This window comes from Artemia sp. Qi Xiang Cuo, chromosome 7, assembly GCF_049724085.1.
Source record: "Artemia sp. Qi Xiang Cuo chromosome 7, ASM4972408v1, whole genome shotgun sequence".
NCBI classification, from domain to species: domain Eukaryota; kingdom Metazoa; phylum Arthropoda; class Branchiopoda; order Anostraca; family Artemiidae; genus Artemia; species Artemia sp. Qi Xiang Cuo.
The window spans coordinates 35,099,344-35,125,268 of NC_142800.1; the positions used below are offsets into that span (position 1 = coordinate 35,099,344).

At 36.5% G+C, this 25,925-nt stretch overlaps 1 protein-coding gene across 2 annotated transcripts in view; it reads right to left on the bottom strand.

The window, feature by feature from the left end:
• The window catches only part of LOC148950201 (B-cell lymphoma/leukemia 11B-like), a 52,499-nt gene extending 26,655 nt beyond the window's left edge, over positions 1–25,844 (bottom strand). For both annotated transcript variants that reach the window (XM_089091506.1, XM_089091505.1), the window contains exon 1: positions 25,679–25,844. In XM_089091506.1, coding sequence (XP_088947632.1) covers positions 25,679–25,715 — 37 coding nt within the window. In that variant the 5' untranslated portion in view covers positions 25,716–25,844. The remainder of the gene's footprint in view (positions 1–25,678) is intronic.
• Between the last annotated feature and the right edge of the window lie 81 nt (positions 25,845–25,925).

A 25,925-nucleotide genomic window follows, 5' to 3' on the forward strand; every position in this document is an offset into this window, starting at 1 on the left:
ATTCCGTCAAAAATAGTAATAATCAACGACTTCGGAAGCGGGCCGGTTCAACATTTGGTAACTGTAACCTTTGGTTCCCACTGGTCCTATTTTTTTTAACGAAAAACGGCTCACGGATAGCGGATGCGGGAAATTCGCAAAAATGTTCAGACAGAAACAGTTCACTAGAACCGTTGAAGCGCGAAGATACTATGTTATATTTAAAAAGCATATACATTAGAATAGGCTAAATCAAATTCTAGAAGCCAATAAAAATATTCAAAGGGCTAACCTATAATAGCCTTGGCTAAATATGCCTAATGAAAAATGTAAGTCTGATCTGTAACAACTGTAGATTCTCATTTGCCTGAAATTTATGGTTCTACAATGTTTTCAATTTAAAATCCCGGTTACAATTTTCAGCGGCTCAGTAGAAATATTTCAATGCAGCCGCTGAATCGTTATGACGCAGAAACTTGCAGCAAAAATGGAAGAAATTTAACGGATCACCCAAAAACGGCCACTTTTGCGTGTAATCACATAAGTGGGAACCCAGGGTAATCGTAAAAATATTCGGAGTTCAAAGTGTTTCTTCAAAGGTAGTACAAGGTAATTATTTAGCTCAAGTCTCACTAGCTTGTGATCAATCAATAATTAAGCGCAACAAAAGAACAACAGAATGATATCAAGCAATATTGCAAGAGTGCGCAAAAATCACCATTTTCCAACAAAAGAAAAAACTTAAAATTAAAGCATTTCTATGTTCAAAACCTATTAAAATCTTCTTACCACAATACTGAATTATATTTACCATGAAACGTGTGTTATTTTTCAATTTAAAAGGAGACTGAATATTAACAACATTAGTTAGTGGCACCTCTAAAATCACTAAATACACCAACAAAAATAGACTCATAATACTAAAATAAGACACTGGATTTCATGAGAACTTTGGCATTACAAGTAAAAAAAAAAACCGCAAAATACCCCTTAAACCTAGTTTAACCTTTTCTTTACTCTCTTTATGAAACCAAGTTTTTACACAAAAGAAGACACACAAAAACAGTAGGACGAGTTTTCTAAAATTCGGATTATTAATGTTTTCAAAAAATACGCTTGGCCCTATAGATGGGCTGGACGATGATTAACTTCAATTCAACAAGCATGTAAAACCGCTGCAGCAAAAGATCGTCACTAACTAACTCCTAAATGGCTTGATTCCAGCAAAATTAGAATTGAAATAGAAATTGTCACCCCAATCAACAAGTTAGGTCAAGCAATTTTGGGTTCAGTCCAGCGTCAAGCCAGAAAATGCCAAATGGGTGTCCTATACACACCATACCCGACACGGCTCCAAAACCAAAGAATATGAACTCTTACGTACTCCGTAGCAAAAAACTCCGTTGTATGAACTCTTACAAGTGAGGCAAGGGCGTATCCAGGAGGGGGGGGGGGTCAGGGGGTTTGAACTCCCCAAATGTTTGTCCGATTCGTAAAAACGTAACAAAAATGAATATAAACAAATTTTTGATGCGTTTTTGGAAGTTAACCCCCCACCGGAAAAAAATCCTGGATACGCTCTTGAAGCGAGGTGATGCATTGTTGACCTAAAAGCTGCTTTAGGACCATACCATTCTGAGTATATTCCAGTAGAACATCTCTTCAATAACAAGTCCAAATAGCGGGTCAGAACCAGGCTGTGGAGCAAATTTCATTTCCCATACCACTTTGCAGTAGTATGCTTTGGGACCATACCCTTCTGAGTCTATTCCAGTTGAACAGCTCTTCAAGAACGTGAATTGACGTCACAAGACTAGAGGTAGCGGGTCAACACCAGGCTGCGAAGCAAATTCTTTTCTAACCAACCTTTCCGGCCTTTTTTTTATTACTCCATTTCTATACCCCCATCACAGTGTCCAGACGAGGTCTCAACTAGATACAGCGACCATATCACTGTGTTATAAATCACGGAAATATAGGGGGGATATTTTTTGAAATATAGGGAGGGGGCAAGCTTGTGTTTTTTTCATTTTTTTTTTTTTACTGAAAAATGCCAAAAACGGCATTTTTCTACGAAATACTCTTTAAATCTGTCTGGGTAAAACCGGGTTGTCTGTCTGCATTCGGAGACAATTAGCTTAGGCGCAGTGAGATAAACTACTATATAAGTGTTTAATATAATGAGTTCTTATAATTCTTTGTTGGAGTTTCCCTAATTTTGTTACTAAAGTATTATATTTTCATCATATTTAGGTATATTTCGTTAGGATTAACCGAACTTCACCTCTTGAGTGGGGTCGCTATAATACATAAGTACCAAAGAATATATTTCAAATTCCAGGGAGGAGTAAAATCCCCTTCCCTCCCCCCGATAAATGTCCCTGTCCTGCCTCTGAAAATCAAAAGAAAATGAATTCTTGTCACAGCTGGATTTCTGAATACGTAATTAGCTATTACTTTTCTTTTTTTGTAAAGCTCTTTATTTGGCATATTATCTTCTGACCACCTCATAGGGAAAGGGTGACATCATCAGACACAGGAAACAATCGAAAGCATCAGAGATAATTTTGTGTGTGGACCGGACGCTAGCTAAGAAGATTCGATGTGACCATTGGCGGAAGTGACTGTTTTTCTTAGCGGTCATTTTCTATTGTTCTCTAGCCAACGCTCAAAATTCAATTATCTTTTTTTTGTGTCTTAAGATTAAAACCTTCCTGTATGTAGAAAAAAAACATATTGGTGAGAGAAACCCTCTGAAAATGGCAATGAGAGACAGAAAAATTCTGACTTCAGTTTTATCCTATTTAATCTTTTTTGTATTCGTAAGAAAAATTTAGGTTCGATCAACTTGTAGTCAATTTGCTTTTTCCAAAATATAACTTGGAGGTAGGTACAGAAACGCAAAGAAGATTTCTTTTTCCGAGGGTGATGTGGTTGCAGTTTTAGGGGGGCTTCAAAATTCGTCAGGATGTTAAATAAATACAAAATTACAAGAAATGTTTAAGAAAGCAAAAATATGATATCCAGGAGGGATCGGACCCAGGCGTACGCCGGCTCAGGTATTTGCACAGGAATTTTTTCAAGGTCCAATATTAAGAAAAAAATAATTATCTTAAATAATTTGAATACAAAATGCTCAGATATCAAGACAACTTAGTACTGCGTGAGGGGGGGGGTTGTCCTTTAAGGGCCTCATGAGTAATTTACTTCCCTGGGTATATGCCTTAATGTATTGGTCTAGGATGCAGTTCTATACGATTACATGCAGTGATTTCGGTCTGATTTTTCAGTTGATATTTTATGTTCTAGGATTTGAAATCAATTTAAAGATAAAATTTGCTAAAAATCCAATATTCCATCATTCAAAGCGCATTTTAGAATAACTTCTGGACTAAGCAAATACCATTATTTTTACACACAGGAATTAAATTAAAAACTATTAGTATTTAAGTAGCAGAATTTTCTTCTATTTCAAATCTTGTGCTCTCCATTTGAATTTGAGAGTTATTTTACTAATAATAGAGGTCATTTAAGTATATGCTCAAGGGTATTCAAAGGACCGCTGTTTTTTAATTAATTTAAGTTTCACTTTAAAGTATTTTAAGCAAGAGTGTGTTAGAGGGCCAAGTACAATCAAATATGGCCCAAATAATAAATATTAAATATATCTGAAAGCTTAAAATTATACACAATTTCTTATTTAAAAGGGATCTGGATTGAATTGAACACAAAGAAAATAGAGGATGATTGAGGATTTTATTTCGCAAGGGGCTCAAATCGTTTGTGGGAGTGTAGAGGCAGGTGCTTCAAAATACCTTCTTGGGACATACGTTAGCCTAACCCCTTTCCAAGATAGCTAAAGTAGAATTTTACCATTTTTAGTAATCAATTTCTTTTTCTTTGATTTTAGTTCTGAAATGCAATTCCTGTTATTTGAGTAAAATTTTAAGTCAGATCAATGGTTCTTTTTCAAAGTTTAAGAAAAGTATTTGCAGATCTATGAAACCTCATAAATTAAGACTGAGTAAAGTTGTGAAGGTGAAAAATACTTTTCTTGACCTCATTTAATCAGAAGATTTGTTTTGTAAGGTTTCACTTTTATAACACAAAGATTTTCAAAGGTAACTGCCCTCTAGAGAGAATAGTGGAGGTAGGTTCTTCAAAATACCTCTTCAGGACATACTTCTGTCTGTAGACCCATCCCAGAAAGTTTCATTTTCCTAACCTAACCCCTTTCCAAGATAGCAAAAAGTAGCTAAACTAGAATTTTACTGAATGAATTACTTGATGCTTTTTTCTCTCTTTCATTATTAAATTATTGCTTCTATAGGAAATTACATTTGAAGCCCTTGATTTGGCCCCAAAAGGTAAAACAGTCAATAATAGCCAACAAAGGAGCAGTTTTACATCCTCGATAACTTCATTTACGGTAGTATCAGACCCAGACACAGGAGAGGTCTTAGGGCCCAGCCCCTCTGTTATTCGAAAATCTTTTGATTCTTTGTTTTTTGATGTATTTCACATAAGTAGCTTGTTTTGGACTTTTTCGACCCCTCTCCCCAACGAAAGAAATGTAGAAGCTCCTAATTAAAATTGGATTCGAGCTATCATAAGTAGTACACAGTTTGTTGTTACAGTCCAGGGCTCTAGGAGTTTACAGCCCGCCCCCGCCCCAATGCACAATACGTAGCAATTGACCTTTACAAAGTTTTTTTGACAGACTGACCTTCCCTTCTCGAAATAAGATAAACCCCACACCTCCCGTGAGATATAAGCTCGACTACACCAGTGGCTCAGAAGTAGTTGGAACAAAAACGAATCTTAAACAGGGGTACAAGGAACACTGGTCATAGCTAGGATGGTTGCAGTAGGACATTACACGGTAGATCTAGTTGTAGAAAACAACTAGGTTATTTCGTCCGGATAGTCCAGGACTTTTAGCTCAAAAAAGTGTCAAACCCGGACAAAATTGCAATATAAACGGAAATGGTACGAAAATGATCAGAAAAAATTAGTTACAGTATACTACCCCGCCCAATACCTCCAAGTTGTGCGAATGCCCGAAACAAAGGGGGGAGGCGAGAAATGCGGGGGAAAATGGGAAAAATCCCGAACAGACTCAGAAAATTGTTTAAAGTGTATCTCCTCAGCTTTGCACAGACGCTGATTGCGAAATTGACATCTAAAATTCAGTATAGAAAAAGAGTACTACGGAAAACGCGGGACAGGGGAAAGTGGTGAGAAAAGAGAAGAATAAAGGGGAGGGGTAGAAAGCGGTTTGAAAGATATTTTCTGGGGTATTCCTATCTTGGGATTACGAAATTGAGAACTAAAATGATATAAAAAAATTGATCAACATAAAACGGGGACATGAGGGGGGAGGGAGGGGACAAAGGGACATATACAGGGTAGGGGTAGAAAGCATGTGGAAATGTTTACAAATGTTAATACAGGAGATCTATAGAGGTTCGGCTACCCCATAGGTTCGGAAAAGGCAAAAAAACTCGAGAAAGAAATACGGAAAGATACTGAAATTACTTTATTCCGTATTCCTTGCCGTTATCAACAAGCGCGTGGGTTCGTCAACATCGACATCGAGATGCAGTATCTCAACATCGAGATACTAAGGATCTACTGACGTTTTTTGAATTCCTTCTAGAGAACTATCCTTTCACTAGTTCCACAGAGCTTAGAAGTATAGGTTCCGGGCTTATTGCCCAAAAAGGCGTCAATGCAGAGGATTCTAAAGCTGTAGGTGAGCTGATGCTCCAGCGCATGGATGGCCAATCCGTCGAAAGTTTTTCATTCAGGAAGAAAGACAAAGTCGTTACATTGGCATCCGATGGGAACATAAGGATAAATGGCGAGATTTTGCATATCGACCCTGCACTGCTTTTTCAACGTCTTTCGACTGCTGTCCATACATCTGAAAATGACATGGCAGAAACTCTACGCTACGAACTGTGCAGCTATCTGCCCGCTTTGTTTGAGAATTCTGGCATAATGCGTCAGCCAGACAAACCAGCACTAGCGAAACCAAATTGGAAAGAAGCGAAAACGGACTCGATTCACCACCTGCCAGTGTCAGATCGTGTCACTGTAGTTGACGGAGGTTGGCTGCTTCAGCAAGTACCTTGGAAGATTGGTGATACTTATGATTCCATCTGTGACAGCTATGTTAGTTTCGTTACTCGACGCTGTACCTCCCCTACTGTTGTCTTCGATGGATACAGCACTGGTCCAACCACGACAGATGCTACCCACAACCGAAGGTGTAAGGAAAGCCAGCATCAAGTGATCAATTTCAGTTTAGGAATGAAGCTCCAGAAAAAGAAGGAAGAGTTTTTGAGCAACTCTCAGAACAAACAGTGAATTATAAGCTATATCGGGGAAAACTCAGAGACAAAGGATTTGAAGTCGTCCATGCGAAGGAAGATACTGACTATCTAATCGTGAAGACTGCCGTAACGAAAGCAGAAAACTCTGAAACAATAGTTATTGGCAACGACACTGACCTTCTGATTCTACTCTTGTATCACCTCCCGCCTAATGCAAAAACACTTTACTTCGAATCGTCAACGAACGCAAAAGAAGCGATAACACGGTTCTGGTGCCTCAACGAAGTTAAAAAAAATGGGAGAAGTATCCAGGCTACTTCTGGTAGGGCACGCACTCTTGGGATGTGACACGACCTCACGAGTTTTCGGACTTGGAAAACAAGCTGTGCTACCTCTTTTGAAGAAGAGCGAAGTGTTCAGAAAAAAATAAGAAGTGTTTCTGGATGAATCATCGTTTAAAGATGAAATTGTGAAAGCGGGTGAATATCTTCTCCTCAGCTTGTATAAAGCACGACCAAACGAAGATCTCACTAAGCTGCGACATCGAATTTTCTTGGAAAAAGTTTTTTCGTCTACTACTATGGTGTTTGTTACATCTGAAAGGCCTCAGCCAGCCGAAGCTTCAGCGTTAGTCCCCTCCCAGCGAGTGTGCCTCCAGGCATCTTGTTGGAAAGGGGAACCAGCTGACCGAGAACTGGCTGACTAGAGTTGGATCTTAAGAGACCATAAATACTCACCTGTGATGACCGATTTGTTGCCCGCACCTCAGACTCTTTTGAATGTCGTGAGATGCAACTGTAAGACAGGCTGCGAGAACTCGCGATGCAGCTGCAAGAAAAATGGATTAGCGTGTACGTTCGCGTGCGGAGAATGTCAGGGTATCAACTGTTTGAATAGGGACAACGAGATTGTCGAAGACGAGGAGCTCGACTAGTGACATCAATGCTGTGTTTTTCAAGTCAACTCTACTGCCTTAAAAAGTGCAGATTTTACCTATAGTTACTGAAGTTCTTTTTTTAGTTTTTTATTCAACGATATTGCCTTCGAAAGTACAAACTTTACCTATAATAGCTGAAGTTTTATACTGTGATCACTGCCAAGCGGTTGTTTTCTTTATGTTTAGTAATTCAAATGGTTGTAAGAAATGTCTGTGATTCAAGAAAGTAAAAGTTTGATACTTAAGCGAGTTAGATAAGATAAGAGTTATTGCTGAAAAATGGCTATCACAAGCCCAAAAGGGCCGAATTCGCACTTTAGCGTCAAAAAGTTATTTAGAGTTATTTTGTCCATAGGCCTACTTATTAGCCATTAGCAGCTGGCTCAGGAGTCAGGCTTCCCTTCCCCTTTTCCGTTATTTCCTCCAGTTTTGTTCGGTTTTCATGGTTCTCGTTTTCTTTCCTTCATTTTAGGTGTCAGTTTTGTGATCAGCAGATAGGAAAACCCCAGAAAACACATTTCAAACTGATTTCTACCCCTGACTTCAATTGTCCCTTTTCTTCCCCTTTTCCTCCTTTTCCCCCGTTATGGTGGGGCTCATGTTCTTTATTTCATTTTAGATGTCAGTTTCGGAATCAGCAGATAGAAAGACCCCAGAAAACATATTTCAAAGTGCTTTATACCCCTACCCTGAATTTTTAAATTTTCCCCCCTCTTCCCCCTGTTCCCCCCGTTTTCCGTAGTATTTTTATTCTATACTGAATTTTAGATGTCAGTTTCGTGATCAGCGTATAGGAAAGCCCCAGAAAACTCACTTTGAACTATTTTCTGGGCATGTTCGGCATTTTTCCCAATTTCCCCCGCATTTCCCCTTTTCCCATGTTTTTCGAGTACTCGCCCCACTCTGATTTATGGGGACTTCTAGTTTGTTGTACAGAATTTTCTTTTGATCATTTTGGTACAATTTTCGTTTACATTTCAATTTTGTCCGGGTCAAACATTAAAAGTCCTGGACTAGGAGACGAATTATGAAATTATAAGGTTCGTTCTTGTTGTAATTTAAATGTTCATGAATAAAAGCCGTAGACGAAATTACAATAATTGGGAAAGCCACTGGACTCAAGCCCTAAATTTTCCAACTAGGTAAAAGCAAAGGTATTTTTTACTTCAGTCGAGTAAAGTCAAACCCCATTACCTGCAAGAAATAACACATTTCGAGTGACTAAATTTTGAAGTTGGTACTAGCCTATTATTATGGACAGCCCGACAAAATTGAGTTTACACTAAAACCACGAAAGCCCATTGCCTTCAGAGTTTGTAGCTGTGCGTTTACATTGAAAATATAGCTATAAATGAGGATAAACAAAAATATCTAACGACGGTACTGGTTAAGAAAGCGGTAAGCACGCGACAATTGTATTGAAGATCAGATAGGATAATAACAGGGTAGTCTCCAATGTATAATGATTGAACAAAGGTGTCTTTAGTATATTTAAACTTGAGTATTTTGGGGTTTAGGGAGAATAAAAGGTACCTAGGTTGGGTTAGGGTTATGTATTTAATATATGCTATCCTTTACCCCCCCCCCCCCCACCCAATGTACAAATATATAGCCCAATTTTGTTCATAAACCATCATATTTTCATCATATTTTTGTTTATTTCATTAGCATTAACGAAAGTTCAGTTATCGCGCGCTTACCGCCTTCTTAACCAGTACCCTAACGATTTCCGAGACATCATGAATCTATAGCAAAAACATTACTAGCCTACATGCCGACTCACGACTCATTTTCCGCAAGGAATATTTTTTTTATTAAGGCCGTATCCAGGGGGGGGCTGGGGGTTTGAACCCCCGCCAAAATGTTTGTCCGACTCGTAAAAACGCAACAAAAATCAATAGATGCAAATTTTCTATGCCGTTTTAGAAGTTTTTTGTACCCCCAAGAAATTCCTTTGGTAACATCCCCCTCCTCCCCCCCCGAACAAAATCCTGAATATGGCCCTGGTTTTTATTACTGTGACTGATTTTATTATGGGAACTAGAATTAATAGTGAAAAATCAGAGGCTCAATTCCAATACTAAGAGGCTTACATCATCAATTAATTTGCGCATGACTTAACAAAATCCCAGCATAGTTAAATCTCTCCGTATCAACCCCTTAACTTCCGGGCTCAGATAACCCTACACTTTACCGCAAACATGCGGGTTGTGGTTTGGCATATTACCGTTACTACAGGTGCCGAATTCATTCGATTAGAATATCCAATTCGGACAGCGGTCATCGTATCTCCATATCAGGTGCAAAGAGTTTGACAAGCACTTTCAGCAGGTGATTAATTTCAACCTAGACTAAAAATTTTTGAAAAAAAAGAAGAAAAAAATAATTACGCCGAATAGATTGGCAAAGTGAAAAACTGTTGATAATTAATTTTACCAATTTGGTTATTTATGTGTTCAAGTCATTTTTAAGTCCAAACGTCGAAAGAATTACATTTTAATTCCTTTGAGAGGCAAAAACAACCAAACTTACGTATCGTAATCTAATCAAAAAGCTAATAAATAATCACTTGCAGTTTAACAGAGAGGTCAAGAAGACTTTTTTTCTCTAGGCTATTAAATTCTGGGCTATTTGTCAAGCAGTATTTTTTCTGGACCAATTATAAGCCTACAACCAGGGATATACCCTGCGGACAGAACTTGGACCTGCCACCCCCCTGAAACAAAAAATTTCTGGATTTTCAGGCACTTCCTGTTCAAACTATTAAATAAATTTTATTATTATGGCCCCCTCCCTTTAACGAATCCCGCGTACGTGCCTGCCTGTATCCGTGCTAGTGAACAAGAATAAACCTTTCTTGGGTTCTACAATCACATACAAACTCAATCATAAAAAAAGATCAACTTGAACCCTTATCACATTGGGCCTCCTCCAAGATTTTGCTCTAGATCCGCCCCTGGTCGTAAAAAGGGATGGGGATCTAAGGGTCCTAAAAACTGTTATGAGTCAAACTTATATGCACAGAACAACGTGTACAGAGACGGGAGGAAGGTGTCAGCCCATCCCATGCCCCCTTCCATATATTGATATTTTTCTATAGACAAATTTCAAGACAAGGGAAGACGAACAAAGGATTACAAAAAGGTATTTACGTTTTCCAACCAGATGGAATGATCTTATAGCACATAATTACGCTTTCCATTGCATATACACGACTAAGGTCTTATTTTGAGGGAGGCAGCTGGAACCCTTCTACCCCAAAGATCCCGAAAAATATCCCATTTTGTCTCAGGATTTAGTCCCTTTTCCAAAGATACTTTACCAACTGCAAATAATCCAACTCTTTTACCTAACGTTCTTCACTTGCTTTATTTGATTAAATAAATTATTTTACACTATTGCATTCATTTACTTTCAAATAAAACCATAGAAAAAATATTGTTATTATACTAGCCCTCCGATTCATAACCTAACTGAATTGTATTATTTCAGGTAGTAGTTCCTGGCATTTGAAGCGTTACAATATATAGGGCGCTTCTGGGTATATCTGCTAATGCTCGAAGAATACAATTAATTGCATAGCTTGAATCTGGTCACTGAACAAAATATCAAGAAATAAATTTAGCCAATTTAAATATCATAAGATTTTGAATTGGATAAAAATCAAACAGCACAATAGACCCCCTATGCTCTCAAATCGGATCCGTTGACCAAGCTTTCATGTCTAACTTAGAGCTCCCTACCCGTCGCCTTTTGTCACGAGCGTGGGAAAGGGCCTAGGACACGATAGCACACGCAACCCACCTGACTCATGTAGAGATTAAAGCCGTGATTTGCTACCCTTCGGGGCTACTAAAATGCGATTATAAAGTTTTTGATGGTCTGAATTGCACTTAATGATGTACTGGTCAGACGGATGGCTACTGGAATTACGCGCTTTGGGCATTTGCTCTGCAATTACAAAAATCAAAATAGAGAATACCTTGATTAGCAGAAACAACCCGGGTATTATTAAAGTGCTAATAATCTGTGAGGCGATTAGATCCTTAAATGAAATAGTAGAAACATCCGACGTGCAAAATTATCCCCTTTCTTATTAAAACTAATGGAATAAAAGATCGGTGGAAACAGAAGCATTATTCAATGACCGCGAGTAGAGTCCATAGGTGTATGTAGTCGAGCATTACTGGTTTTTTCACTTCTCTCTCTCTCTCTCTCTCTCTCTCTCTCTCTCTCCCTTCCCCAAAAATGTGTAGTGTAATGAACTCAAAGTCATTTTTTGTCAATTTGAACAATAAATCATAATGGCTGCAAAATAACATGGATCTTTTAAAATAGTCTCCATAAGCTGTTAATAAAAGTATAGATGAAATTGAGATGAGCATTCAATAATCTTTGGCAAAGAAAAAAAAATTAAACCTGTTCGGGCCACTAAGGGTGAGACTAGGCCCCAGGGACAAATTAAATCAAAGGCTCTCTCTCCTGTGACTATATTTACGGGCTGCATAATATAACACAGAGATTCTTAAGCTTGTTTCACTGCTGGCCTATTTTTATTTTCAATTTAATTTGGAGATCCTGACTTCCTGATTCACTAATTCCGTCCAGAAGCAGGCACGCGCTAAGAACTTTTTTTCGGGGGGAGGCGGTGCAATGGTGCTTTTATGATAAACACCCTACCGCTCAAGTTGTTCATTCATTGACGAATTATAGAAACCGTTTTTTTTCGTTAGCTTCTTTCAGCTTAGCGTGAAACAAGGCTAAGAGAAGTGACAGAGTAAATGGAAAATATATAATTTTGGCTATATATTTGCATATTAGGTGGATGGGTGGGGTTGTAAAGTATTTGAACAGTCTGAAGTTAGAAACATTCTTACTACATAATATGCATAATAATTGTACCTAACACATTAAGCATACATATCCGCCTTATTTCACCCCCACCCCACGTAATGTGCAAATATATAGCCCAAATTTGTTTCTAAAATATTATATTTTTATCTTACTTTGGTATATTTAAATTAGGATTGAGTCTCAGAGAAACATATTAGAAGAACTTTAGGTAAGGCGTATATACAAATACCGGTGCAATAATAAGAAAACTGTTTTTTGGCGGAAGATAATAATAATCTAATTTTATTTGATAATTGAACATGAACAGAGCAGAAATTCAGGATAACTTGGAGTTTCAAGGGGGCCAGGTCACAAATCACCCTCCTACGTACGTCTCTGTACGGAAGAATAATATCATTGAGCTATTTGTCAGTCTTACATTTAGCATATGGATCATGGACACCATAAGAATTGTTTGTGGACCCTCAAGGGATTTGCATATTCCAGTTTGAGAAACCCTACCATGGCAAGAGATCCTAGGGATAGCTGTTCTTTCACACTTATATTATGTAAGCTACCAAATTATATCATTCACAGTCTACAATAAAGATCAGAACTGAGGGCATCTAAATGAAAGAGTACTAATATTTCTTCGCCAGCCTAATATATAATTTCTGGCATAATTTCTCGACCTCGAACCGAAAACACAAAGCTGGTTCGCACTGCCATTCAGTAGCGTAGAGTAATTAACGAAAAGAATATAAAATGGCTTCTCATTGATCAGCTGCAGAAAAACCACCAATCACAATCAAATTCACATTTTTACGGACCTTAGGTAAACCAGCGTAATATACCTACCCAACCAATATGAATAAGCAATAGGTTTAAATTCTCCAAGCATAATATTCCATGGATCAAATCAGAACACTTAGGATGAGACTTGGGGTACTAATTTTATTAACTTCGTAATGATTTTCGTTGCTGCTGAAAATCAGAACCCCATTTTGGTTCTTTTTGTACTATGAAAATTTTCTTTACTAAAGTAAATTTGAAGTAAAGAAAGAGAAATGGAAAGAAGGAAGAGTAAAGAAGGAAGTAAAGAGGGAAGATGGAAAAAGAAGGAAAGATAAGAAGAAAAAGAAAGCCGTCAGAAGTAAGGCCGTCAGCAATCTGAAGTAAAGAAAGAAAGAAGGAAGTAAAGAAGGAAGATGGAAAAAGTAGAAGAAAAAGAAATCGGCCGGTGATTCGTTTCCCTGCACACCGGTTTTAGGAATTCGAAAGGACGCTTGACTTTCGTGACGGTCGTGACTGTGACTGGTTATGTGACAGTCGTTTGTCTTGACGTTGTGAAATCTTTAGGAGAGCAGAACTATTGAAAATCCCCTATTTTTTGTTGATGTTACGGACGAATATTTCTTACTAAGCTGTTGTTTTATCCCACATTTCCACAATTAGAATCCAAGGGGCAACAGCTCCAACACATCTCCAAGGGCAGAAACAACTTCTATATAAAACTCCAAATTCCAACTATTTTTGAGTTTGTGAAAGGAGATATCGGTAAAATACTAAAAAAGAAGAAGAAACTTTGTCTCATGGACAAATAAGATGGGGGGTAAACAAGTTGAACCACTTGACCGAGTGTGCTGAATTTAATAGAATCGTCTTTATAATTATCGCCTTAAAATGTCATGTAACGGCTTTTGAAATACCGCAGTGGAAAATACTTTTTGAATTATTCATTAGCCTAGCAAATTACTTTCAAAAGGCTTACAACCTGCGCTTTTAAATTTTGATAAGTAGTCTGAGAAACCCAAAAATAGACATTTAATCATACTGGTCTCCACACGTGTAAAGTCCTATTTAATAGTTTTATTTATTTGACCTTTTATGACCGATAATAACCAATGATAACCTTATAGGCACACCATGTGGCGACTAAGAAAGTTTAGCAGCTTTTGCTAAAACGCGATAACTGCATTGAGCAATTATCAGCAATCAATAATAATTCAGAGACTTGGACCCTGATGATGACTGAAGCTAATGACTTACCACCATTGTGTTAGGCAGGTGGTCACTGTTGAAAACAAATGCTGTGTTTGAATTGATAATTGTTTCCTATGTCTGAGTTTGTTGATGATGTAGTTATCATTTTCATCCAACACATTTAAGTAAAACAGGGTGGTGTCATTTAGGAGGGGTTCCAAGCTTGTTAACGTATCGTTGAGGGGGGACCGTGTATTACAATGCCAAATATCTTGCATTCGTTGAATATCTTGTATTCGTCTAGTCGTCCCCTCCTCAACACCTCGCTCTTTACGCTAAAATTTGACTCTGTCTCAAAACTCTATTTTTTAAAACAATAAAAGACTTTAGCGTAAAGAGTGAGGCGTTGAGGAGGAGACTGGCCCTTTCATATACGGAATAATTTCTGTTCGTTTTAAGTTTTAATGTTGCTCCATACCTTCAGTTAAAAAAAAACTTGTTTTTTTTTATTTAATAAACAATAACAGTGTATCTTGTATTTGAATTGTCTGTGTTGTTTTCTTATGAATTTAATCAATTATGCTTCCGAACCAGTCGTAAAGCTGATGCTAGAAGAATATATATTTCGCTTTTCTTTTATATATAGCTATGTCTTATCAATTAACCAATCAGTTTAGGAAATGTCACTCAATTTTTTTTTTTTTTTACTGCCGGGAAAATGAATTGACTGGACTAACCTACGATATTTCATATTAATGCTATGACCTAAGAACAAAGCATTTACCACCTTATTCTCCTTCTGTTCGTCATTCCTTATAAGCAATATTGTCTTAGAGAGGTCATCTCCAGGATTTTATTATTATTGTTTGTTTTTTTTCAGCCCAAATGAGCATTCAAATAGCGAACTGCTAAACATGCACAAACCTTGTTCAACAATTTTCTTTATTCGAATGAATTAACAGCCTCAAATGTAGTTCCAGTTTTCAATTATGATCCTATTCCGGGTTAAAAGTTATTACTGCCCTATGATCTGAGTGCATAGCCCAAAAGGGCTATTACGGTTTAACCTTTTGATAGTCAAAATGTGTTGGAATTAGTTTGACCATAATATTAAATCCTGTTTGGGTTACAGTTCTAATTTAAAAGTTACCATGATAATTGCAGCAAAGTTGACAGAATTTAAGCCATTATCTTGATAGATCTAAAAGAAAACAAAGAAAAAAAAAGTGATTTTTAACCTTTGCCAGTTCAACGGTTTCACTGACTATTGCAAGTCAATTTTAAATAAATGAAAAGCAACAAATCTGTAAAAATAAATTTAATGTTTCATTTCATTTTATGGAAGCTGATACCTAAAAGAAATTCTTATGGACACAAACATAGATTTGTGTCAAACATAGATTTGGATACATTTTTAATATCAAAGTAGTTTGTTTTTAAATACACATTGTATTAGACTGCAATGTATTTTCTGGCTCTGGGGGCCAAATTCACGAAAATGTAGAGGTGGGGCCAAGATTTGTTTTGGTAGTTTTTGGAAGATAAAAAATGTGTTTTTCAAATATGGAGAAGGGAGGTATTTTCAGTTTATTCTGAAGATTCAAAAACCTTTTTCCCCCGATTCCTCTGTAAACTCTTTCACATATTATAAACGGTAAGTAAATAATAATATATAAATAATATGTGACAAAACACAATTGTAAAACATAAACTACAACGAAAATATAGAAGGTAAAAAAGAGGGTAAAAGGTGGCTAGGCAATACAACAGAAGAATCTCATGTGACCCAATGAGAATAACAGCGCTCAATAGTTTTCTCTATAGCCTATAAATTTAAAGTATATATCTGACATATTTAACAAAAATACATTTAGTTTAATAAGTTAAAACCGACTTAAATTACTGTCTCTAGTCTAGTCTAAACAAGTCTCCACGTAGATATAAGGCTTTATTTTATGATGAGCTATGTTGACTAGTTCTTCCGCTTGCTAAGATGTCATGGCAAAACCATCAGACTACTTGGAAGAATCCCCCAAAGTCCACTGTAAGCTCTTTCGCATATTATAAACGGCAGTATAAGATGACCTAACAGTCAACATGCTGGTGATACATAAATTTAATGAATTTTATCACTGAAATAAAATGATTCCATGAATTTATTTGTAACAGGTAGTAATTACATACGCGTACATTTCATGTTCAAACCCGTAGAAAAGAGTCGTATATATTTGTATGTTTAGCCCTTAGTAAGGAGAGTCCAACTTATTGAACGAGATAAGAGTCTGCTTCTGGTTTGATATAAATAAAGACTTTTTATATATACATCTATAGACTTAAATATCTTGGTCTGCAAAATGGTATATAGTTTGTAAGCACCATTGGATGAACCCGCCAACTATTAGACAACGAAAGTAAAGCTTACACCTCACCCCCAGTACTTGAAGAACGGGGTCGCAGACCTTACGGTTCCACTTGGAACGGTCTCACAGAAAGACATTATCCCTGAAAACCTGTTAATCTATCTGTTAATTCTTTTTCAAAAGGAAATTCAACAGACAGAACTTTGGGGGAAATAAACCTTGATAAGAAAGGTGTTGACAAGTGACTTATCAGGTCCTCGGTTCTTAGTCTGTTTCAAAAAATTAAGTGCTTTGACGCAGAAGAGTAGAGAAAAAAAATGCAAACTTGGTAGAAATGGTTACTGAAAAGAGTTCACGGAGTTATTTCACGGAAATAATATGATAATGTGAGAGGAGTAATATGGAGTTGTTTCACAATTGTATTGTCGATCCTTGATAAAAGTAGCTATTCTTAAAAAGAAAATTCCAAATTAGCTTAATCACTTCACCTCCTGCAGCAATTGAACAAAGCCTTAGATTGGACTCTCTCTCTCTTAATAAATCGTTCTTTTCATTAGAGTTGATGAGCCGAAACGACGAATGGACATGTTGTTCTAAGCAACGGGAAACTCTGTTTTTCAAATTCCTGGTCTTTACTGGCTAGGGCTTCCTGTTGTTACTTATTAACGCACTTGGTCCATAGTGTGGAACTGGGGGGACGACCATGCAATGTCCAAAATAAGACCAGTGTGTTTCATTTTTTGTTAACAAAAGATAACTATGTTGTGCAGTTGATATCAAATTAGATCAATATCTCGTCGTTACTCCCAAACGTTTAAAAACAACATTCAGCCATTTCTTGTTTCCATTTTCTAATATCATTCAGAAGGACATGCTTAAACTACAAAGTGTTTTATCATGGAGTAATTATGGTATTCCCTGGCATAATAAGTTTTCTTTAGTTGTTTCCCTTCCCCCGCCTGCAACCATTTCTGTGGGCCTGCATGTTGGGGTCATTTGATTCTATTCAATTTTTGACTGTTAAACAAATAAAGGCCTGCCTTCATTCATGGGCGTAGGCAGCATCTTGTGTAGAGGGGGGCAGCCGCTTCTGTGATGGAGGGGGAGGGGTCTTAATAATACTTCCCGAGGTCCTTTGAATATAGGTCTTTAGAAACTAATCATTCTATGTTTTGCTAAAAATCGGCCTTTAACATTTTCTATGTTCTACTTTTCCTGCAACAGTATAATATAAGAGGCCCTCTATCCAACTTACTATTTCCAGAAAAAATAAACACCACAAAAGTGATTTGGCACAAATCACATTATGGTTAGATAACAACTTCTTCTAAGAATTCAATTCAAAAGTTTACAGTCGGGCAAAATTAAATATCAAAATTGGTATAGGGGAGACCGGCCCACGTTTAGCCAAAGCAAACAGTTTCAATATAAGAACCTATGGGGCTTCTGGTGGATTTTAAAAGCTCTGACAGATGGCAGTGTATGTTTTTAAAATGTCTGACCTTAATTAATACTTTTACCAAAAATATCAGATTGGATCGGAATTTAAGGTGATTAACTCTGGAATTTTGTTCAATTTTGTCTGAAAGCCTAAGCCTAATTACGAATACTAGAAAACTCGCGTTGTAAACTCACATTGTATTCCTGTATACAACAACTCTTCAGACCCCAGCATAGACATTAAAGACGAGCCCCCAACCAGCAAATTCTAATTTGACACTGAGAAAGTCAAGGCTGGTGATTACATTCTGATTGAGCTGAAGAGCAAGAAAGGGAATTCTGTTCACAATATTATCATTTTCAAAAAGTAGCAACTGAAGAACTTAAGGTCCACTTTTGGAAGGAGACTGGAGCAAGAGACTTTGCACTAACTGAGGAGGTGGAAAAATGGCGGAGTATTTCTAATTGTCTTTTTAAAGGATGGTATTGAATGAGTTACTTTTGCTTTGGCATGCTCAGCAACTTCTTATCGCTTGAATCAACTCATAGAGAATTAAACAAGTCAAAGTCAGCCGATCGTGGGCCAGTCTCCTATCTATATATTGGACCGAAAATCAATATTGAAGATCGAAACGTAAATGTTGATATCGCGAACGATATTCGGAAATTTCTGTTTGTTTCCAGCTTTTTTAACCATCTACCAGGTAACATCCAACAAAAAATTCCAACATACGAAAATTTCTCGTTAATATCTAGCGTAAATTTGAATTTCTAGGGGGGGGGGCAGCTGCCCTCCCCTGCCCCCTTCCCTACGCCCATGCCTTCATTGGTCAACAGTCCTATTCACGCAGGCAAAACATGAAAAGAAAGATACTTAAAACTGTTCCAAGTTTCAATAATAAAAGCGACTTTATATTAAGAGACCTTAATATTAGACATGTTATGGATATCAACTAGGTAATTTGCCTTAACCTATCTTGAAGGATGTTACCATGTCAAATGAGGACACAGGTATATTAAGGTCATCTGCACACAAAATATTTTGACAATCTACCCCATTTTACTCCTGATTCTCTTATTAGATAGATGTGCATTGATGATATTTCTAAAATATGACAAAACGGACACTTACCTGAATTGCGGTGAAGTATGCGATATTTTAGCCAGTTTTGCCCCTTGAAAAGTCACTGAGAAAAGTATCTCTAGCATAAAAATATTTTTCACAAAATCTCCTAGAATTTAAACGTTATGAAAATGCCCTGTCTTTTGTTCCTATTAATGCTTCGTTTAGAGAAAAAACTTAGGGTTTGTTGGCAATAGATATGTTTAAATATTTTCTGTCAAAAAAAAGCTTCATAATGTGAAATATAAGTGAATTTCAAATATAAGATATTACGACCTTTGGATTAAAACAAAACAGCAATGAATGGTTCCTGATCCATCAATTAGGTAAACTAACAAGATTCACCAACTATTATCAAAGGTTATATTAATAAAATGATGCGTTCCCCCTAAGATATAGTTTTTCTTATTGTTATGTAGATGTATATGCAGATATATCATTTCCTTTTAGAAGAGAAAGTAAAACGCATGACGCAACTAAATGATTCTGACGACAATATGGTTATTATTAACAATAAGTTATTTTTTACCGACTATAGAAAATAAAAAAGTATCTCTTGCCAGGCCTTATCCAGGGCAGGGGAAAGGGGTATGAATCCTTCCCGAAAATTTTTTCCAACTCGTAAGAACGTAACAAAAATGCAAATAAACACATTTTGGTGCGTTTTTAATTTTTTTGTACCCCCCCTATCCCCCAACCAAAAATCCTGGATATGTCCTTCATCTTTGGACAGCAGCTGCATCGGATAAGCTGCTTACCCGACAACTGTTCGAAGGGCATAATAATACGGCAGCTTGATGAAACGCAGATTTACTATGCTACTTTACTATGGTTGAAAGATTAAAATTCTGCTTAATGGTAGTCAAGATAAGTCAAAAAGAGAGAAATCAAGGGATTTCCCAGATATAACCACTTTACAGGCCGCAGCAGGGCTGAGTATATTTAATTTAAAACTGTAAAGATGTTTTTTTTTAATGACATTTTGTGAATGCGCGCTAAATTAGGTGCTATTACAGTACATATCTGTATCTTGGTTTATAGAATTTGTGAGCATCCGTAACACCAACCATGTAAGGCTATACAACGGGTAGCCAAAACCAGACTTTCTCTAGAATAGATTTACAATAAAAGTTAGTGGGTTTTCCTTAGTTGGTGTATATCCTCTTCTGTCTCATGACTGGGGATTAAAACATAAAATCGCGAAGAAAGGAAGAAAACGAGGACAATTAACAGCCAGTGAAAAAACTGAAAAATTTCGGTCAAGACCTCCGCTTGACCGTCCTCAGTGCAGAATGCAACTGATAAAAATATAAAAACTGAACCTTAAAATAAAAACACAAAACTAAAATTGTTTTTTATATTTTTATCTGTCTTATTCTTCACTGAGGACGATCAAGCGGAGGTCTTGACCGAAATATTTGCATAACTTTTCAATTTTTTCACTGGCTGTTAATTGTCCTCGTTTTCTTCCTTTCTTCGCGATTTTATATTTTATCATGATTAGCCAGTGTGGTCTCAAAAAGTATTTACGACTGGGGATTGAATTAAGACTTTCGGAAAATTTATTTTGGAAGGGGGTAAGAAGGCTTATTTAGGTATTAGGGGGGTAAGAAGGTTGGGGAAAGGGGCCAAAACACTTTTCTCCTGTCCTCACTAAAAATTATACACTACATTTCTTGTATTTTGTATGTATGTAGTCCGACAACCTCTTTGGCTAGTTTACATTATAAATTCATAACCGAAGGGCTGTTTATTCCACTTTTATGTCAGCAGGCTCCCGGTCATGGAGATACAATTGACCATTTTTACATCTGCTTACAGGAAAAGCGGTACCCATCAGGGAAGAATGACAGGCTAAAAAATAGCTTGCACCTGGTCCCTTAAAAAGGTCTGTGTAATCACCAAGACTTTCCACTATTCCGTTGAGAGAGACGACAAGGGTTTATGAAGACTTTGATAACAATTTAACAGAGGAACAAAAATTGTATCTTTTATATTTTCCGTCGGGTGGGAAGTTTCAAGGGTTGAACTTTCCAGGGTAGATTTTACTCAGAGGAATTTTCTAGAATTCGTATAAGAAATCCCTTTATTATTCCATTGTGAGGTAGTAAGGTAGTAGACAGGTCAAGGGTTGGGGGGGGGGTCAAATATTTTTTGCGGGAGATAAAGGGAGGATTAAGAACATGAAAAATATGTTTTGCATTCAAAATTTGATGTGAATGATGCCATATAAGCCAATTGTAGGTGGACAAACTATTCCAAATCCTAATTGAGTGTAGGTAAGTTTAGCAGATAGTAAGCTTAGTAAACAAATAGATAATTCAAAATAATAGAAACAATAAAAATTCGCGAGCAAAGCGTTAGAAGGGTCACAGAAATTCGTTAAAGTATTTGAAGCTTCAAAAAATGAGTCTAAATCTACTTTGACGGTCAATCAAGATGAATTTCCCTTATTTTCCCCATTTGTGTAGGGAGGTTTTGTAGAAAGGTGGGCACCATAAGAAAATACTACTAATTTCAAATATGAGAAACTGTGGAGGCATTCGCAAAAATCTCGAAATTTAGGGGGATCCCTTCCCTATTAACAAATCGTACTTTAGCCTAGGCATAATAGTAAATAAGAGACTTTTTTTGGTACTTGTTAAGAATCCAATAAACAAGTGGGAAAGACAGCATCGACATGTCAAAGATGCTATATGAACAACAGGTTTTCCCTACATAGTGAGGTAATGCTCACTCCGTGACAAAGATTTAAACTTTAGTTTTTTGGGGGTGAAGGGGTAAAAAAAGGCACCAAGGTTAGGTTACGTATTTATTATGTACTATGCTTTACCCCCCCCCCTTAATGTGCAAATATATGGCACAAATTTGTTTCTTAACTATTATATTTTCATCCTATTTTGTTTTATTTCATTGGCATTAGCGAAACTTCACTTATCGCGTGTTCCCGCGTGTTTACTGGATTCTTAACAAGTACCCTTTTTTTACTAAGGAATTTTTTTTTATTGTTTTAACATAAAAATTCATGGCTTGACTGTGATCATGCATGACAAAAGTAATGCTTGTCCGTTTTTGGTACTCCCATTAATAGTGACATTTTGTTTAGTAGCACGTTAAATTAATTTCTGTTGCTTTAATTTATGCTGCTGCTGCTTTGTAATTATGGATTATACCCCCCCCCCCAAAAAAAAGTTCGACACGCAAAAACGTAGAAAATACATAAACAAATTTTTGATGCATTTTTAAAGTTTTTTTGTAAAACTTTCTCCGAAGAAAATACCCCCCTCGCCCAAAAAAAATATTTGATTGGTTTATAATTCTGATACTACCGTACTTTAATATCAGTAAAACACAATTTATTTTTCAATACCTTTTGATTTGGTACCTACGCTGTAATAAAAGGTTCTTGATGATTTTTTCTCTGAATCCTTTTATTCCAATTTCAGAATTTAAAAAATTTTTTCGGTTAACTGCACTGCCGGATTATTTCATGTTAGTTTACGGTTTACCAATTAAACAATAAAGTTGATTTTTCGGTGTTTGCTAAATTAAAAAGCCAAAATATTTGAGTTTTAACGTAAATCCATCTGGAGAGGGTTTAGTCTTTTGCATAGAACTAATTGATAAAATAAAGATTTTACTCCAATTCATTATATTTTACTTTAGGTAAGTGTGTCTTCAATCAATCAATCAATTTATTGAACCATTAAATTTACGAAAAAAACACTTCAACATAGAATCCCCCGTAAGGCTCTAAGGCCAGGAAAAAAAGAGGAAAAAACAGAAATGGCACAAATACTAAATAAAAAAATGAAGAAAAGTATTTTCAATATAATGCATTTCAATCTTTCAAACGCACACACACACGACAAAACAAAGAAAAAAACAATAATTAAAAGACCCAAACAAAAAGCTATTTTAAGAGACCCCCCCCCACCCCCCAAAAAAGAAGATGTAGGACAATCCAATAAATTAAACCAAATTCCAAATATATATTTGAAACCAAGCCACGAAAAATATTAGACAAACTCAGTAGGCTACCCCTCACAACAAACGTTTCTAACCCAGGCTAGGGTCACCCCCCCCCCCAAATAATAATAATAATAAAAAAAATGACAAACAAACTGAAGAAAAAGGTTTATCAAGTAAAACATTTAAATCAAAGGAAGAATCGCCAGTGTTGCATTCCATGTCTCTTTTGAAAGCACTAAATCTTGCCAGCCGTCAGATAACCCTTCTTCCACCCTATACCTATCTAAATTTAAAACTTCTTCTTCATCACGTGTGAGCAATTAATTACGCTTGGGGGCGAGTTGAAAAAACTTCGTCAAGTCAAAAATAGAGTCAGGGATAGGGAGGAAACCACATTTTTCGGACATGTCGCAAACCGAGACTTAAGTTTCGGAGAAGGGTCCGATAAAGAACGAATAAACAGCTGCAAACTATAATTAAATGGAAAGAATGTCATTATTAAAATCAAGGGCGTCGTTTTTACGATATATGTAGACTGGGTCTCAAAGGGTTTTCATCTTTTTTTAATTTTTATATAGCTCTTTGGAATGAACATCAGCTCATGGGCATCCTAAGGTTCATTTTATTGGGGGTGGGCGATCTTCGTAAATTTTACCGAATCGCTACCTGATTTATGCCGAATTTTCTGCAGAAATCAAGAATTTTGCTAAATTTCAGCTTATTTTGCGAAATTTCTGCCGAAATTTTCGCTTTCGGCGAAAATTTTACCGAATGCCAAAAATTTTTACCGGCGTTCTGTTCAAATTTATTTTAATATAAATATATTTTGATAGTGTTTTTTTTTCTATTAATGGAAGAAGAAAGAGGAAAATCCGTACAGTATTAAATATCATACACACTTTTAGAAAAGGCGAAAACATTTATAGCGATGTTTGAATCGATTCTCTCGATAAAGCGCAATAAAAAGAATTAATGAAGGAACAAGAACAGAAATTGAAATTGTAAATTTAAAAGATTAGCATTTTTAGTTCAAAAAGTTACTCTCATAGTAGCATCCATCGCTTCCAGTTTCGGATAAAAATACAATGGAGTAAGTCTATTACTCTTGAGCGATGTTTTTGAAGGAATGAGTAAGCATTACTAGTCTATTCAAATACGTTACTTTGGTAGGTAACTAGTCTGGAGCCCTCTGGGTTAAATACAACCCAGTGTGTGCAGCCCTCTGGGTTGCACATGCTAATTGTTAGTAATTAAAAGTGATGCGTAATCAATCCAGCATAATGCGAGGTGAAATAATTCTTAAATTTTAATTAATCAACAAGTAAGTTTAAGATACAAGTCAAATGAAGTCTTTGGCAATCACCGTGATATAATTTTGTGCAGCTACAGTACAAAAGAAAGTTTGAAAAAGGATCTCATTAAATAATCACTCCTAAATAATCAACAAGAGTAAAACAAATAATCATGCCAAGATGTGCACATTTGGACTTCTGGTCTTTTATTCTTTCTATAATCATAGCCAAAAACGGCTCACCCTGATCTGAGGGTCCTAGCCCCTCATTCCAAATATATGATAATCCTAATCCATCTAAAACATTTTTTATTTGATACGGCCACGATCTTTTACGTTTCGACCGTAGCATCTCCACATAAGCTGCTTTTGCTAACCTATCTTCTGGCAGACTTAGAACTTTTAGCCAGTACCGGATCATCTGTGCTAATCTACTCATTCTCAGCAAAAATATACCTAGGTCACCTTTTATTGCCTGATTGTGGGTCGTTAAGTGAAGACCAATTAGTCTCTTAAAGTGTTGCAGCTGAATTAATTCCAATTCTGGTGCCGGGTCATGCCCCCGGAGTTCAGCTCCGTAATGGATAGTAGGCAAAACTTTAGAATTAAAAACATATTTATGCATTTTTAGATCTTTTATACTTGAAAGCCTTGAATTACGTAAAGTGGCAGCTGAAACTGCTTTCCCTCTCTTAATCATCTCTTTTACATGCTCTTTCCATCCTCCATTTGCTGAAAGTGTTACTCCGAAATATTTAAAATTTTCACTCTCTTTTACTTTTTCACCTTTACAATAAAATTCTACTTTTTGATCATCATTATTCACACTAATTCCACTAAAAACCACAGGTTCAGTGTTTTTAAAATTCAACACTAGTTTCTTTGTATGTATATATTTTTATGGTATATTCAACAAGAATTGCAGCTTTTCAGCTAGCTCGGCTACCAACACTACATCATCAGCAAAAATCAGTAGAGATAATCCCAGGTTTCCTAGTAACGCTGTCGGGGCCCATACCTTTTTAAAATGTTCAATAATATAATTTATATACAACGTGAAATACTACTACCCTGTTTTACTCCTTTTCTAATTTCAAACGGCGACGATAATTCCTTCCCTAAAACTTTAACTATATCAAATGTCTTTCTATACATATCAGCTAGTATCCTAACGAAAAGTCTTGGTAAGCCTACCTTTAACAGTTCTAAGCACAGGAAAATCCTATCTGTACTTTCGAAGGCCTTTTCTAGATCTAAAAATTATTCACACCCATCATCTACTATAAATAACATAATTGGTCTAAAAGTATATAAATCTATATACATAGATATTTGCTTTGAACATATCATATATTAATCACTTTTTCCAAAATATACATGCTATAAAGCTACCCTCTAAGGATTAGAACTAGGATGATTTACCTTGTGCTATTCTCATTGCAGGCATTTTAATCCTCATCTTTTCAATCTAAATAGTAGGAAATTTCCACCTGTCATCAGCTGTCCTTCCGTGCCGCTCTGTACCGTGGCACAGAATGGTCTTCAATGGGACACTACACGATGTCTTCCCTTCTTTAGACGGACTGCAGTCCGGTCCGCCGCGCGCCGTCGTTGTGAGGACTTTTATGAGATGTACTCAAGAGAGAAGTCCAGGCTACGCGTCATCTCC